At 39.4% G+C, this 17938-nt stretch overlaps 1 protein-coding gene across 1 annotated transcript in view; it reads right to left on the bottom strand.

The window, feature by feature from the left end:
• The window catches only part of TSPAN13 (tetraspanin 13), a 31832-nt gene extending 15688 nt beyond the window's left edge, over positions 1-16144 (bottom strand). Inside the window, exon 1 of the mRNA XM_019443516.2 lies at positions 15888-16144. Within this exon, the coding sequence (XP_019299061.1) occupies positions 15888-15950 (63 nt within the window). The 5' untranslated portion in view covers positions 15951-16144. The remainder of the gene's footprint in view (positions 1-15887) is intronic.
• Between the last annotated feature and the right edge of the window lie 1794 nt (positions 16145-17938).

Here is a 17938-nt window from a genome sequence, read left to right as displayed (position 1 = left end):
GATCTGTAATAGCCCTGCAAATATCAGGTACACAGAAATAAATCTACCAAAAGTATTAAAGACCTTCATGGAGAAAATTATAAAATTAATTGAAGAACATAATAAACTAAAATGAAATGTAACATGTTCATGGGTAGGAACGCTGACTATAATAAAGTATCAATTCACCTCCAATTTAGCCTACAAATTCAATGTATTTCTAGTCAAAGCTCAATAAGGTTTGTTTTGGATAGAACGTTATACAATGATCCATTAATTTACATGGAAGAATAAATGTCACCAAAGGGCTAGGAACATTTTTAAGCTTAAGTAGAAAGGCTATAGCTGTTGTACTCTATCTTAGCCCGGCTGCAGTCACCAGCACTATGCATAAGAAATGCTCTTAGTGGCAAATGGAACTGACTTTGTCAGTGCTTACAAGGAACTGTCCCAGACTCTTTTTTGTTGCTTTCACCACACTCTGCAAAACCTGAGCCTGACTCTACATCTTTTGGGCATGTTTTATTATTTTTTTTAATTAGTAAAATTAAACATATAAATAAAACTAAAAAAACCAAATAAGTTACAAATCCAAACAAGTATCACAACTTACTGTAACAGTTTGGTAATTAAAATCAAGTCGTTGACACAAAACTAAATAAGCCAATAATCTGGGCTTGGAAGGAGACAGAATTCCAAATAAGTAGGGAAAGAGTAGTCTTTAATTAATAGCCCTATGACAATTCCCTGCCCATTAAAACAAACAAACAAAAAATAGCAGTAGTCCCTACCTAATACCATAGATTTAAACCCTAAATATAAAAGGCAAAACTTAAAGTTTTAGGAAAAAATAGAGAAAACTGTTTTGACTTTGTGGTTAAAGAAAAACTTCTTAAACACAACGCCCCCAAAATCAAATATTATACTAATGTAATGTTTACTATGTGCAAGGAAGTATTCTAAGTGCTTTACATAAAGCACTTAGTACTCTAAGAGGTAGGTAATACTGTTGCCTCCATTTTCCAGATGGGGAAAGTCATGCACAGAGATGTGAAGTAACTTGCCCAACGTTACACAGCAAAGAGGAGACAGAACTGGGGATAAGAGGGGATCTGAAGCCAGAGGCTGTATGGCTGTGGATTCTGTGTTCTTACCTATCACACTACACCTGATGTGAAAATTTAAAACTTCTACATGATAAAAAAAAAAAAACACCAGACAACTTCGGAATAAGCCTAGGACTAGAGGATATTTCCAGCACATAAATATTAAAGAATACCTGCAAAACAATTTAAAAGGACAAAAAGCACACTGTAAAGTAGCCAAAGGCAATGATAGGCAATCCACCGAAGAAGAATCCAAAAGGCAATTAACACACGGAAGACGTTAAATCACATTATATATCAGGAAAACAAAAATTAGAACAACAGGATACCATCTCACATGCAAAAATTAGGCCTGATGACACTAATGATGTGGAGAGTCTAGAACTCATTTAAGTCAAAGTGTAAATTTTTGTAGTCACTTTACACAACAATCTGGCAGCACCTAGGAAAATTAAAGAAATGTATCCCTTACTAAACCAGCAATTCTGCTTCTAGATTAATACCCAAGAGAAATACCCATGTCCCCAACTAGACATCATACATCAGGATTTTCCTGCAGTCTTGTTTGTCACAGTAAAAAATTGAAAACAACCTCAGAGACCATGAATATGACATTCATAAACTCTAATGTGATCACACAGTAGAATACAAATGATTTTAATCTATTTCTATTAAATCAATAAGTTTCAAACAGAAAAGAAATGAAACACATTACATAAATACTGATAAGACATACCACTTCATCAATTTTCAAACACATAAAAAGCCACCGCATGTTCTTTGTGGTTAATAGTTAAAATTGTCATAAGTATATAAACATGGATGGAAATGACAGATGTTGATTTTAAAATAGTGACTACTTTCAAGAGGGGAAAAATGGAAAAGGGAATGGAGTGATCCTTTACCTGTATTGTAACACCGAACTTCTTTATTTATTTTTTATTTTTTTGATGTTTATTTTTTGAGAGAGACACAGAGTGAGAGAGGGGGAGGGGCAGAGAAAGGAGACACACAATCCTAAGCAGCCTCCAGGCTCTGAGCTGTCAGCACAGAGCCCAAAGGAGGGCTCGAACCCACAAACCAAGAGATCATGACTTGAGCCAAAGTCAGACGCTTAACCAACTGAGCCACCCAGGCACCCCTGTACTTCTAAACAAGAGGGAGATGTGGCAAAACACTGGCATCTGTAGCTTGTTGGGTTCACAAGAGTCTACCATATTTTCTGTGCACATGAAATATTTCCTAATTTAAATGAGCCTTGAAAATCTAACATCCCCTTTCTTACCAGGGCACCAATTCTCAATTCTCCTGCTGTGCCTTCCTTTGTAAATTGTTCTAACTTGCCTCATCAAGCCTTTGTTCCCACTATTCCTCAAACACAGCCACATAAATCAAGATATTCTCATTCATTTCTCAAATATTTCACATTAATTTTCATCTGTGCACCTTCAAGTACTGTCCACATTCTATCCTGTAATTTGCTTCCGTTTAGGAAAAAGGAAGGCTTTAAAACAACGGTGGTATATACTTGAAAGCAGTAGCCAATAATTTGTTGAATCTTCCCTTGTTTATAACAGAAAGCAACACTCTAGATCTGTCACACTTGGATGATCTCATGTGTGAAAATGACACCACACTATCTCCCCTTCCTGTATCCAGCTCTCAAGCACAGGCATGTTGACACACACACATACATCCTCATCTGTAAGATGGAAGAGACCATAGATTTAACTGTCCAATCCAAAACAAACTTTGCAGTTATGACTATACTTTGGCCAAACATAAACTTAATTGGGCTAGTCAATTTTCTGATAACCCCCAAAATATGTTTGTTTGTTTTAATTTTTTTTTTTTTTTTACATTTATTTATTTTTGAGAGACAGAGCACAAGCAGGGGAGGGGCAGAGAGAGAAGGAAACACAGAATCCGAAGCAGGCTCCGAGCTGACAGCACAGAGCCCGACGCAGGGCTCCAACTCACGAACCGTGAGATCATGACCTGAGCCAAAGTTGGACACTCAACGGACTGAGCCACCCAGGCGCCCGTTTTTTTTTTTTAAATAAAATAATTGAAAACAATATAAACGTTTTGTTCTGTGTGGCTGGTGTTTCTAACACATTGTAACACAAAGCCCTCAATATACACAATTTTTTTTACGTAGAAATAGCACCCAAAGATTTATGATATGGCTTTAATTAGATTTGCTTATAAGCGTTTCTTTGACTTACTGAAAAGAAGCCCTTTAAAGATAGTAATGCAACAATTTATTTCTGAGTAGTGGTAATTATATGTTATGGTTGGTTTGTAATTTTGAAGAGAATAGGACTGGATGAAGTCTTCCAAATTAGTGATCTAAAAATTATTGATTCCAATAAAATTAATTCTAACTGTATAATTAAAAAGCCTAAGTTTGTCACCAGAACTTGGTAGACAAAGAAACTGCAAGAATCCTTTGTTCAATAATAACAAGTTTCCTTATGAGACCAATTGTAATAGAAAGTAAATTTAGATCTATAACAAATAGTTTCCTTCGCATGGGAGACAGAGTACTGATAAAAACAGATTATGGATCCGTTAACTCCGCAATAGCAATGTTTTTATGAGCAGGAAGCACCCACCCTTCCTGTTTTCTCTTTAAAACAAAGAAAAGTACATCACATAAAAAGAGCTTCTAGAAGAGAGATTAGATGAGCTATAATGGAAAAGCCACACCAAAGCAAGATTATAAAAGTATCTACAACTGGCATGACTTCCCCAACCAAGTCCTAAAAGGAGGAGGTGGTGGGAGAACCAGTAGCCCACACAGGGATGGATTGTGAGGAAGGAAGCAACAGGAGGGTGCTAGCGGAAGGGAAAGCAATTCTCAACCAGGGCTCACAAGACAGCACAAACTCACAGAACAGTGAGGCACAAAGCTACCTGGCCAGTGACATATCCCCTTCCTTAGAGGTGATAAATCAGAACGGCTAAGTCACACGCCCAACGACACAGAGCAGAGCTTTCTGCTTGGTGCATTTTTTTCTCCATATCATAGTGCCTAGCATTATATTTAGGTAATTATTAACACTGAAATATAATACTGTATAGAAATATAGAAGACAGTATTATACTGCATAAGATGTACTTCTTGCTTTGTGGCCAGATCGTTACGGGTTTGTACAGTATCTCTTTAGCTTACTCCTTATGAGACCTGACTGCACAGCCATGTATAAAAGAACATGTATAAAAGAAAAAAAAAAAGGGAAGTCTTCTACTCACAGGATTTTTCTATTAGTTAACCACCAAACGGTAGCTTGTTCATTTTGTGCTTTCTATTTTCCTTTTACCCAACCTAGAAATGTTGTCACATAGGCCTACTTTCACACAAAAGCACACAGTGCATCGCCCAGAGTAGAGAGGCAAGAGTAAAAAGTCTATCTTCAACATCACTGCAGCAGGTAAAATTGTTTAAAACTAATAAACATGTACTTGTACACTTCTGGATACATGCAATGCCATTACAGAACAAGGAAAAAAATACATTGTGTATAATGTTCTTTGTAATCTAGCTTAGGTTTGTGTTGAAGTACTAAAACAAAACACTAAGCTTTTCAAATGAGGGAGCTGCTAGAATATTCTAGAATTAGGAATAGAAGAACCAAATTACTGCTCAGAAGAGGAATGACCTCTGTAATGGACACATGTTGCCTTTATAAGCCAGCACATTCATCCCTTGTAAACCTTTTTTTTTTTTTTTAATGTTTTTAATGTTTGTTTATTTTCGAGAGAGACAGAGTGTGAGTGGGGGAGGAGCAGAGAGAGGGAGACACAGAATCTGAAAGAGGCTCCAGGCTCCAAGCTGGCAGCAAAGAGCCCAACATGGAGCTTTAACTCATGAACCAGTGAGATCATGACCTGAGCCGAAGTTGGCCACTTAACTGACTGAGACACTCAGTTGCCCCACCCCTTGTAAACCTCTTAATCATAGTATTTCACTGGCTCCATCTGACCAGTACCGGTGGCAGAGACAGACAACATAGGCCTATCAACCATGGTTGTTCATCCTCCTGTCCACAGTTACTGGTCCATGGGATGGGTCCATAAACCAATAGGGATATTGAAAGAAAAAAAAATAATAATAATGAGTTTCTCCGGCACAGTAAGTTACAAGTACAATTAAAATTGAGGGGCACCTGGGTGGCTCAGTCGGTTGAGCGGCCGACTTCGGCTCAGGTCACGATCTCGCGGTCCGTGGGTTCGAGCCCCGCGTCGGGCTCTGGGCTGATGGCTCAGAGCCTGGAGCCTGCTTCCGATTCTGTGTGTCCCTCTCTCTCTGCCCCTCCCCCATTCATGCTCTGTCTCTCTCTGTCTCAAAAGGAAATAAACGTTAAAAAAAAAAAAAATTTAAAATTGATTCTGCCAGTGGCCATCTTGGCACATGGTAAGATCTTCAAAAAGAATGTAAGCAAGCTGAGCTGAGAAGTAGATAAAAGGAGCAAGAGAGTTCTGACCTTTTCTGATCCCCTTGGTCAAGCCATACTTGACAATCCAACTCCTGGATGTCCCAATTCTATGCATTATTTCAAGAATTTGTGCTCTCTCATCAACGTAGTCTTTAAAGCTCATCTATAACACATCAAGAATTCTGGTTAACACAAGCTTCATCTTGCAAATGTTTATCGTAAGTTTTTTCATACCTCTATACTTGTAGAAACTTTGCCTTCACAATTGAGACCACTTTCCCTACCTAGACTAAATCATTCACCTTGAATGTAGGCTTTTAAAAAAATGAGCCCTTCCTTTTTAGCTGAAAACACCTCCCTCCCAAAAACTCTTTAAGGACAAAACAAGAAGGTAAATCAATGATCCAGAAAAATGTCCACAGCATCTTCTTTGTGCAAACACGCTCTCGAGAATTACCAAATTTAACTCCAGCCTAAATTTTACTGCTGAGCAGGTGAGTGGTTGCTTGCACATGGGGAGCAGGGGTTGTGCAGCAGGAGAGAGGGATTACAAAGGAGGATAAGCAAACTGTGAGGGGTAATAGATATGTTCAAGGTCTTGAATGTAGCAATGGGTTCACAGGTATATTTCAAAACTTATCAACTCTATACTGTAAATATGGGCAGCTCATGATATGTAAATAATACCTCAATAAAATTGTCTCAAAAAAAGATACACCTTTCCAAGGAAAAGCATTTTACAGTATCATTCTTGTTCTGGAATGGAACAAGTCATAATGCCTGGAGTTGCTGATGTAACTTGGTGAAAAGGAAGAAAGTTACATGCCAAGGATGGCAGGGCAGGAAAACAATGAAGAGTGATGCCTGATAAGATCCTTGAATTGTGCCCCTGCTCTGGACTACACTACCTGCTTCTGGACATCTTACTACATGAAAATAATAAAGCTTACTATTTTAAGCAGCAGTAGCTGGGTTTCTATTACCTATTGCTAATACAGTGGTCTTTGGTCCTTTTTTAAAGCCAGCAATATCAGGCCATTCTCAGGCCAGCTATCTTTTGTCTCTAATCTTAGAATAAAGTCCAAATCCCAGGCTAACAAATCCAAGGATGTGCAGAGCCTGAATTACCACTGGAGGTAATTCATTGGCCACTATTCCCCACCTCCAGCCATACTTCCAATTCTTCCACTGAGCCTTCTATACTTTAAGTGCCACACAAGCAAGGCACATGTTTTTTCTGATATTCCTAGCACCTGGCTAAATGCCTGGTACAGAAGAGGTACTTAAAATACACTGCTGAATGAGAAAGAGCTCATGATAGCGCTCATTATGTTTTAAGGACAGGCAAACGCTTAGTCCCTAACCAATACAGTATTTGGGAGAAAGAAATTTAGCTTAATGATGTCCCAGATTATCCTTTCTCTATATAAGCTATAAAAAAGATTTTCATTGTTTCATCAAATATCCACATTTCAAAATGAGATGCAAAGAAAAATGTGAATTGTTTCCAAAATATTTCTAGTTACTTCTGCATTTTTTTAGCATCTGAATTCTATGTAAGTGAACTGCTTTAAGGATGAAAAAGGAAGATAGAACATTTGAAAAGAACTGGATTCGATTCTGTAGTTAAATTATTCAAAAATGGTTTGTCAGCACTAAAACAGGAGAGAGGTTGTGATGGTAGCAGAGGATGAGAAATTCAAAACAGTAATAAGGTTCAGAGGGACTGTACCACCAAAATGTACCCCCCACCCAGACATATAAAGAAAGCAAAGGCCCCAGACTGTCTTCCCTGTTCATGCTTCAACATTCACAATGAGCAATTACACTTGAACGCTCAATTCTCCCTCTGAACTTCTGCCTAATGTGGAAAACTGAAGAACAACTCAGCTATGGATGATCAAGCATGTGTTTCTACCATGCCAAACATCTGGATAGAAATCTGAAGATTCTATAAATAATCTAGATATTGCTAAATATCCAGACATTTAGTGTTGAAGCCAAGACTTCAGTTCTTTGTGTCATTTTCATTCTTCAAATGACACAAAGAAGCCTGAAGTGCATTTGTCACATATTTTTCTTCCTTATGTTCTCCCTGGTGCCAAGCAGATTTTATACTTACCAGGCACAAAATAACATATACTTATTATATAATATCTGCTAAGAAATGATATAGAAGGTATCAAAAGTAAGGGATCCTGACTTATCATGTTCCAAGGATCACAGTTTGAGGCGCCGCTCACGGCTGCCAACCAAGTTCCAACTGTATCCTACCCCTTCCTTCTCTGGAGCAGTTCTGGGAGACAAGAAATAGAGTTATGGAAGCAAGAGCCCTGCACTGACTCCTTCATTCAATTAACTAAATGTCAACTATATGTCAAGGCTGTGTTGGGCACCCAGGAAAGGAAAAGTGATTAGGACCTTGCCCATACTGCTGAGAGGTACAGAGTTGATCATATGAAAAGGAGGAGGGCAATTGCTCTTTCCAATGATTCCACTGATCAATTCTAGAATCAAGTCTTAGTCCTCATCTTACTTAACAGCATTTGACACAGATGTTCAATTCTATCTCCTTAAAAAGATTTGCACTGGGGCGCCTGGGTGGCGCAGTCGGTTAAGCATCCGACTTCAGCCAGGTCACGATCTCGCGGTCTGTGAGTTCGAGCCCCGTGTCAGGCTCTGGGCTGATGGCTCGGAGCCTGGAGCCTGTTTCCGATTCTGTGTCTCCTTCTCTCTCTGCCCCTCCCCCGTTCATGCTCTGTCTCTCTCTGTCCCAAAAATAAATAAAAAACGTTGAAAAAAAAAAATCACTTTAAAAAAAAAAAAAAAAAAAAAAAGATTTGCACTTGGTTTCTAGGACACCAACCTCTACCAGGTTTTCCTCTTACCTTTTCTGGCTTCTTTCCTGGCTCCTGAAACTCTTACTAGGAGTGCCCCTGGATCAATCCACAGATAAGTGCTATTCTCCCTCTAACCTCACTAACTTGTGGATGTCATCCAATATAATCTCTAACTACCATTCTCTATGTTGATGGCTCCCAGGATTTAAACTTCCAGCTACTTTTCTCCCCTGAACTGCACTGTTGGTAGTCTAACTGCTACCTGACATCTCCATTTGGGTATCTGATTGGCCAATCATATCTAATACTGAACCCCTTATTTTCCTCCCAAAGCTTTCTCCACCCACAGTCTTTCCATTCCTATTAATAGAAGATCCATCTTGACAGTGGCTTAAGCCATAAATCATGAGTAATCCATGACTCCTCTCTTTCTCTCACACCTCATTCCAAACCATCAGAAAATAATGTTGTTCCATTGATATTATACTGGTACACCTCTCGCCTGAATTACTGCAGTAACCTTACATATGATCTCACTGCTTCCATTGTTGCCCTCTATCATCTATTCCCAATTCAGTAGCCAGACAATCTTTTAAATGAAAATCAGGCCCAAAGCTACCAATGGCTGCCCATTTCATTCTGCATAAAAGCTCTCATCCTTCCAGGGTTCTCAAGGCCCTTCACAATCTTCACCTCAGACCTTCTCTGACTCACATCCTGTACCACTCCACACCTGGCTCATTCTGTCCCAGTCACAATGGACTCGTCTCTGTCCCTTACATAAACCAGGAATGCTCCTCTTAGTGGATCTTTTTCAAAGTTCCATCCATCTGAAACACTTTTCCTCTTTGTCTTTCATCACTTTCATCACTTCCTATTTCCTATTTGTGTTTCATCACTTTCAAATCTTTACTCCAGTGCTGTCTTCCCAAGCAGACTAATCCTGGCCATATATTAAATATGTACTTATCCCCCCCTACCTATCCACTGCCTCACCACTCTTCATTCCTCTTACTCCATTTTTCTCCACAGCACTTGCCTACCTTCTCATAAGATATATAATGTATTTACTTATTTATCATCTAACTTTGTCCCATAAATAAAAGACCAATAAAGGCAGCACATTTCGGTTTGTTTTGTTCACTGCTCTTGATGCTCAGTCGGTATTTATTATTGGAATGAATAAAGGAAAGAAAATTATTTGGTTTCATCTTGTATTTATATTAGACTAACAGTATATTAGACTAGTAATGTGAAATCCCTAGCCAACTATGATTTACAGTCCAATTTTAGAGGAAGTGTATTTGTTCATGGGAAACGTTACAGGAAAACCTGAGTAGCAGTATATGAAAGGTTGGCCAACAGTAGAGGAAAAAAGAGTATTTCAAGAAACACATTAGATTCTACGTTGGATATATAAATGTAATGCCTACTTAATATTATTTTGTAACCCAATGCTAACTTCCACGTTTTAAAATATTTGGCTGTCTTCTAGATTTAATTTTGACCAAATTATCATTTTTATGAAGTTTTCATTAGGTATGTCTTACTCCTGGTGAAAAGGGGGCAGCCAATTCTCTCAATTCGATTCAAGAAGTATTTGAAGAGTATAGCCTCTGTGTTTAAAAAAAAAGAAAATGTTACACACTGAAGGATCCAACAAAGGGAAAGCGATGATCTCTGCCAACAACAACAACAACAACAACAACAAACGGTTAATGGTTAGCTGGGGTAAATAGCAAACACAAAGCAATCTACAATATGGAGAGTAGGTATGGTCAAGGGCAAAGACAGAGTAAAACAAAATCTTACATTACTGACTCTCAGCCTTCAGTGTAATTTAGAATTAGGTAGGAAGTTTTAAAAAGGTTTAAAAAAATAATCACATGCCTTCCCTCTCTCCTGGATCTGACTGAATTAGTCTGGAGTGGCACTTGAGTATTAAGATACCCAAGGAAAAATTTAAGGAAACAACGCCTTTGAAAAGAAATGAGGCTTTATTCGAGTAACTTTACAAAGACAGGACAAGGTACTATAGGTTGAGGGCAGGGGATCAGCAAAGATGGAAAGGCAACAAAGGGCATTTTGTGTGGGGAATTCTGTGTGGTGGGGAAAGATCTTGAATGGCGTGTTAAAGAATTTGGGTTGATTTCACTAAGAGTTTTCCTCTATTATCACAAATGGGTTTGGGTCATTCATTTCACAGCCATAAAATAATTGGGAGGATAAATTCAGGTGAAGGAAGAGTATCTAAACCTAACCTGCTTTCACCAGTAATCCAAATGTGTTCGAAGTGATAATAGCCCATTTTTAAACCACTTAAAACTGTGTGTAAATCAAGCCACTGACATACTCAAATCTCACTTTTCGGATTTGGGCTGAAATGCAATTTTTCCCAAAATGAATTGTTTCTTTTTTTGCAATGCCTCTTGACTCATGTTGTTAAACTTTACGAAAGTCAATAACCTCACTTCAAGTGAGAAATGGCATAAATAGCACATTTGGGTTACCATTTTTAAATCGAAAGTTGGGAAATTTTACAAACGCATTTGGCACAAAGGCAGACTATAAATATCAGCACAACAGCATCATGTGAAAAATCTCAGGTTTTGTCAACAGTGAATCATTTTTAAATTCAAAATGCAAGAAAATATTCAGCAACCATGTAACCATTTTAAATTCATTCAGCAGTGTGAACAGGAACACAGGGAGAAATCACATACACCTAACCACACATTAAAATATGAAACAGGAATAATTTGAAAACTGATGCTCCGAATTTTGAAAAATGACAAGTGTCGTCATTTGAAAGTGACAGCAATACATAGGTTTTTCTTTGGCTGCAGTGCTGGTGGCATTTATTTTAGAGTTACGACTGAACAAAATTATAGTTTTCCAGCACCCTGATGACCAGAGTGACTAAAAAAAAAAAAAAAAAACATACACAGGTTAATCATTCCATATTTACACCTACTGTGCTTCCATCATTTTTTCCTTACAACTGAAAGATTAACATTACTATTTTCAGGCCATGAACTCATGCCTCCATAGAGTCTGCTTGAGTCAACACTAACTACCCTTAAGTGTTAGAAACCCCAATAGCCTAAAAATATTTTCATCATCACACGCAGGTTTGTAATTCAGAAATTTAAAATAAACTTTTTCCACTTGAGGCTGGAACAACTTTTTTTTTTTTTTTTTTTTTTTTTTTTTTGGCTTTCTGTAGTACATCCAAAGCGTTTGCCCACATTTTTCCATTTTATCCTAAAAACTCATTGGGAAGAGTGAAAAATATCATCACCAGTTTATAAATGGAAACACTGAAGCTCAAATAAAGTGAGCTGTTTGCCCAACGATAAATTCCAAGCAAGTTGTAGAGTTGGTATTTAGACTTACGTTTTCTTCCTGAATCCCTTTTTCTCCCTATAGACTGTATAGATATATTTTTTATCTATAAATATGGTATGTTTTATCTATTTTAAGACAATACAATTTCCGAGAGAGAAAGAGGTAAATCATTGTAATTCAGGGTCTTAGAATGGATGTAAATCAGTATAATTTTTGATGCTGTATGGAGATTTTTCCCAAAGCAACCAAAGGTATAGGGAAAAAAAATTGCAAAAAATAAATCAATAAAACAAACTTGGAAAGAATTTAAAGAATGAATATGGAAAAAGAAACAAACTCCTGAAATGACATTTCTCATTTTAAGATTAGTTATTTATGTTCTTTACATTCTCAATTAAAACTATTCATACATGTGCATGTGTATTTTATATATAATATATTATATATATATTGAAAATTAGCACAACTCCTTCAAGCCTCTTCTTCTCTGTTTAGGAAGCACAAGGAGATAAATTATAAATCTTCTAAATGTTAACATATTTTAGTATAACATTTATTTCATATTCTGAAAATTCCCCATAAATCAGAAGTATAATTTTATATATTTTTTTAATTTATTTTTGAGTGCACAAGCCGGGGAGGGGTAGAGACAGGGGGAAAGAGGAACAGAAGCGAGATCTGCACTGTCAGCAGCAAGCCCAGCCGGATGTGGGCCTCAAACTCAAGAACCCCGAGATCATGACTTGAGCCGAGTTGGATGCTCAACTGACCAAGCCACCCAGGCGCCACTTATAATTTAAAAAAGTTGTTTTTCATGATTTGTCAGAACATTTCCAACCAAAATTATTTTCTAATAAACCATGAAAAATAAAATAGACCATTTTCCCAAAGTAGCTCTCATTTGCATTTATATCCTAAGCACTATGAAAAAGTTTCACACTCTTTCTATGTTTCCCTGACTCTATTACAGCTTCTTCCCTTCCCACTTCTCTAATCCACAAAGATGTCTCCTAGTCCTAAATTTTACGTCAGCTAACGTCAGTCCCTCCCTTACATCACATTTAGTTTTCCCACTTCACGAATCCCAATTAGATCCTGTTTTCACAGAATTGGTATTTGCCTTTGTATGTGTTTATTACCTCTCAATGTTCTCAGCGGGATATACACGAGGCAAATTTATTCACTGAACAAAGCTCCTGAGGTCATACAGAAAAAAAGTACATTTTAAAAAACGAGGCTTCACAAAGCACATTAATGTTAAAGCCCAGTCTGGTTCACTGCTGTCTTCCCAGGCTGAGAACAGTGCCTGTTATAAATAAATAAATATTTACTGAATGAAGAAATGTTCAGTTACTTTAATACGAAGTTCTGAAGCAAGCCTTTCGTTTTCTCATAACACCATGAAAATGCAGGGAAGAGAACTCGGCTTCTCCTCTTCCTACCATATCTATAAACAGTTTATATTCACTACACTAACTTAAACTTATTCAAAGCTAAGGATCCTATTGATTTAAAATGACCCAACCATAAATAACAACAAAAATCAACTGTTGTTCCGTTGGCTAGTGATCAGAAGTCCAAGACAGGTTCAGGGGAAGTTCCTTCCAAGCTATTTCAGTGACATGCATTCTGGTCTGATCATGAATTCTGCTCTCAATTTAGGCTCACCAGCAGGCCACTTGAGCATGTGGACAGTTGGGCTTGTAGAGTCTTAAGTTCCTCAAGAAAATGCTTCAACACAAAAGCAGGCCATGGCCTTTACACCTGCCACTCCCGTATGCAATCCTGATCTTACTAACACTTTCAGGAATGATCTCAGACTCATCCTGCAACTTTGCGCCTATTTTAGAGGTAGTTACCCTGGTGGGATTGGAACCTATGAAAGGTCCACCTAGTTCCACCTTAGAAGGAAATGTCTCCTCAGTCTTCACCCTCAATCCTTCACCCTCAATCCACCCTCAACCTCAATCCTCAATCCTAACTACTTCACATTTCTCATCTTAAAATGTTCCAAGGAAGATATGGAATCTAAATAATAGTAGTGGCTATTGTCAGCATCTATTTAAGACCTGGTCCAACTTGTAAGTCTCATTCACCTCCAATTTAAACTGCTGAACTTACTTAAGCTTGTTCACAATGCATAAAGAGTAGACACTAATTCATCTTAAGAAATGCCCGTTTTATCTAAAAAGTCTAGGATTTAATAGGGTGCTAACTATTATATAGCCTTGTGACTTCTAATTAAGGTTTACTACATAACTATTAAAAATCAATAGAATACATTCTGAAGGCCAATAAGTTGGAATAGATATAAAAATCTTAAAATGTTCCTTTAGATCACCTTTCTCCTTGCTTTCCTGATACACACTAAATACAACCAAAAATGACATATCTTGAAAACAACTAGACTTAAAAATAACTTGTCTTTTAACATGTATATATAATATATATTATACATATATATGTGTATATAGATATAGATATACATACATAGATTGCACATTAATTTATATAGGCCCCACAGCCAAGTAAGCATGCAAAGTAGACTTTCTACTGTGTGTAAGCAGATATTATAAGACTAAGTGTCTGGGGAACAGGTGACCAAATCATGGGGAGAGGGCGAAAGTCAGGGCACAAAATGATGAATTTGAATAGCAGGCCATTCATGCCAAGAAAAGAAAATACCTGGAGAATTGGTCAGCACTTACTTAATATACAGTCAATAAGATAAGCATGCTTCAAGCAAGACAAAGGTGAATTTTGGTCTGAAACTTGACATGGTTCTCCAATTACAAGGAGCTGAATCACCAGGTGTTTTACAATTTTTCTCCCAAGTCTACTATCTGTGACCATGTTGATTAGATTCCTACTAACTAACCAGAAAAGCATACTTGATTCCACTGTCTTGCCTTCAAAGCTTTGCAAGCATGTTCATGTACAAAGGAACATTAATGGTAAACCAATCCAGCCTCTCTCTCCTGTTGGTGACCACAAGGCAGCCTCTCCATTCCTAGGATGTAACCTAAGCTTGCACAGATGGCCTAGCTCGCTGCTAATACAGGAGAACTGGGTTTGTTTTCAGGGTGGGTGCTGCAAACCAGCAGGTGTATTTATAGAAGGGAGATAGACTATGATGGAGGGATGATGACAGAAGAGGAAGTTTCTTCCACCTGGGAGAGAAGCCTTTGGAAAGATCTGGATCTCACAGCCTAGGTTCTATTCCTGACTTGCCAACTTATTAAAACCCTTTTTGGTCTGTTATCTTATGTTTAAGATTTACACAATGTCCCTTGCCTCAGATGGCTGTCAGAATGAGGAATGAAATCATGAATGAAGACCTGGGCTGTGATAGGCAATCAATAAACGGCAACTGCTCTCCCATTCTCCATTCGTCCAGAATTGCACCTCAAAAATCACAGAGGTAGACTGCACCATTAAAACTAAAAGGCCCAAGCTTATTAGCAGAGAAAGGAATGACTTGGGTGGAGGCTTGCTTATTTACTGGAGGATTTTGCTTAAAATGGAGTTAGGATATTAATAAATCGGGAGACCACATGGAAAAAGCATCCAGTATGAACAAACTGACAAAAAAAAAAAAAAAGGCATCCCTTTATGTAAGCACGAAACAAACTTCGGAAGCTGCGGATATCCTGTGAACCTACTCGGTGACCTCAATTTAAATCACAAGAGCACGGAGAGCTAACCAAGATGCACACCATCCATATGCCGCCTTGTCAGTTTCAGATCACGCTATTTTTGCAAAACTGTCCTCAAACCTGAGGCTGCTCTCCCGCCTCCAAACCCGCCCCAGGCGGGGTTGGAAGCCAGGAGCGAGTATCAGAAGGGATAGGGATGGGAACGTGGAAAGGTCTGGTCAAAAGACAGAAAAACAAGGCGGTGGGTGAGGGGGCGGGGTAGAGCAATGTGGCAGAGACGCGGCCAGTGAGCCAGAAGGACGGCGGCTTCACAATGAGGGAAAGGAAGAGACTGCGACAAGAGCCGGCTCCTGGTCTCCGGCAGGGAGTGATGGTGAGGTCAGGGGCGCGCAGAGCGTGGGAAGACGGGAAGGGGTGCGGAATGAAGTCAGAGTCGCTGGTCAGGCAGGGGAACCAAGGAGCAACCGAGCAGGTGCAAAGCCCGCAGGCGTGGAGGAACCGGTTCAGGGTACTCACTGTGTACAGCAGGTTGAGAGCGCACAGGCAGTTCTTGGAACACGCGAAGCCCCCGCAAACCATCTTGGAGCCTGTGGTTGCCGAAACCGCAGGTAAACGAGGCTCGGGCGGAGCCTCCGGAACAGCCTCTTTGTCCTTGCCTTTGAGGCCTGGCCGAGGCCGGGGTGGGAGGCCTGGGCTGCGGCTGCAGTGCGCTGCGCGCCCGCCGCGGCTCGAACCCGCTCTGGAACCTGCGGCCGCAGCAGCTGGAGCCTGAGCCCGAGCCCCGCCCAGCACCCCCGCCTCGCCCCGCGCGCTGATTGGCCGCCGGCAGGGAACAAAGGTAGAAATATGCAAATAAATGCGCTCCGCCTGCCGGCAGCCGGGAGAGGCTAGACGGCCCGGGGCCGAGGGGGAGGGGGTGGAGGCCGTAGGGGACCTAGCTCCAGGCCAGACCGTGTGACAGCGGCCTCCCTGTCGTTTCCTGGGGAGCAGGTGAGGAGAAGAGGGCGGGGCTCGACGGAGATCCACGCTGGCAGGGAGAAATATGACAGCACCTCTCGGTTCTTGGCCCTGGTGGATGACGTGGCACCATTTTGAATGAGATTTTAAAATTAAGCACCTGGCCTTGTTTGAAGGAAGGCAGGAATAAATGGAGAAATAAATAAACGAATGTGAATGATTTAAAAGAGAGAATGAAGTGGGGGGAAATAAAAGGAAGGAAATAAGGGAAGGAATAAAAGGAGAGAGCGAATTCTCGGCCTCTCTAGGAAAATAGGTACAGTACATGGCCCATAAATGTGACTCCTGTCACGTCAAATTTATCCTACAGGAATTTGCAAATACCGATAAACTATGAATACGTGCATGCCAGAGAAAATCAGGAGAGATTATTTTTGTCTTTCAATACTAAATATCAATAAATTTTTCTTTTTTTCCCAAATAAGAATTGTGAAAAATATTTAAATGATACAGTCTTTACCTCAAGTCAGTCCATTATCACTTTATTGACTGTCTACTGCGGAAATGCATCTTGTATCCTCAGATTTCTCACCTATAAATTGAGATATTATGTTAAGCACTTTTTTGCACAGTGCCTGGCACAAACTAAGTGCTCAATAAGTGTAGGCCAGTATTAGTAGATCTAATAGGCTTTTTTCTTTTAATGTTTATTTATTTTTGAAAGAGAGAGAGCACAAGCAGGGGAGGTGCAGAGAGAAGGAGACACAGAATCTGAAACAGGCTCCAGGCTCTGAGCTGTCAGCACAGAGCCTGAGGCAGGGCTGGAAGCCACAGACGACCTGATCTGAAGTCAGATACTTAACTGACTGAGCCACCCAGCCACCCCAAGACTAATAGTTTTCTAATACCTGCTGTGTTCCAGGCACCTAAGCTAAGCCAGTAAAGGCTTGGTTGTTTCATAGTACCATCTACCAAAACAGGTTCTTATAAAGAAATGTTCAGATATTTATATGGAACCTAAAGGTTCATACTGAGTAAATTATGTGATAGCAAATGCTAAATATATGGATTTTTTTTAAGTTTATTTATTTATTAGAGGGGAGCAGAGGGAGAGGGAGAGGATCCAAAGCATGCCCCATGCTGTCAGCACTCACAAATGGAATGCTGGGATCATGATCTGAGCCAAAATCAAGAGTCCCACGCTTAACCCACTGAACCACCCAGGTGGCCCTAAAACATATGTTAAGTAGAACACTGCAATTGGTTGAAATAGTTAGTGTTCTTGGAATTTCCTGCTCTGTCTTCTAAGCTCTCCTTACTTCCCCAAATCCCACCACACCAAGAAGGCTCCATTGATTCTTCTGCTTTTGTATTCCACATTAATCTTTTCTGTACACCCCGATTTTGGAAGTATTCCAAAAATCACTCTAGAAAATGACCATCCAACCCAAACAATACAATGCTGCTCAGCCTTCCACTGTAAAAACCAAAAACTTACTAAAGAAGTCCGAGCGAGGAGATCGGTTCATCCACTTCTCATTCCTGGAGGCCACCAATATTGTACCACTTCATTGCTCCCCCTAATCATGGCAACTCTTTTTTTGTCTCCT

This window comes from Panthera pardus, unplaced genomic scaffold, assembly GCF_024362965.1.
Source record: "Panthera pardus isolate Hobbes unplaced genomic scaffold, ASM2436296v1 HiC_scaffold_8, whole genome shotgun sequence".
Lineage (NCBI taxonomy): Eukaryota > Metazoa > Chordata > Mammalia > Carnivora > Felidae > Panthera > Panthera pardus.
The sequence above is the reverse complement of the archived record's forward strand: the minus strand, read 5'-3'. Positions and strand labels throughout refer to the sequence as shown.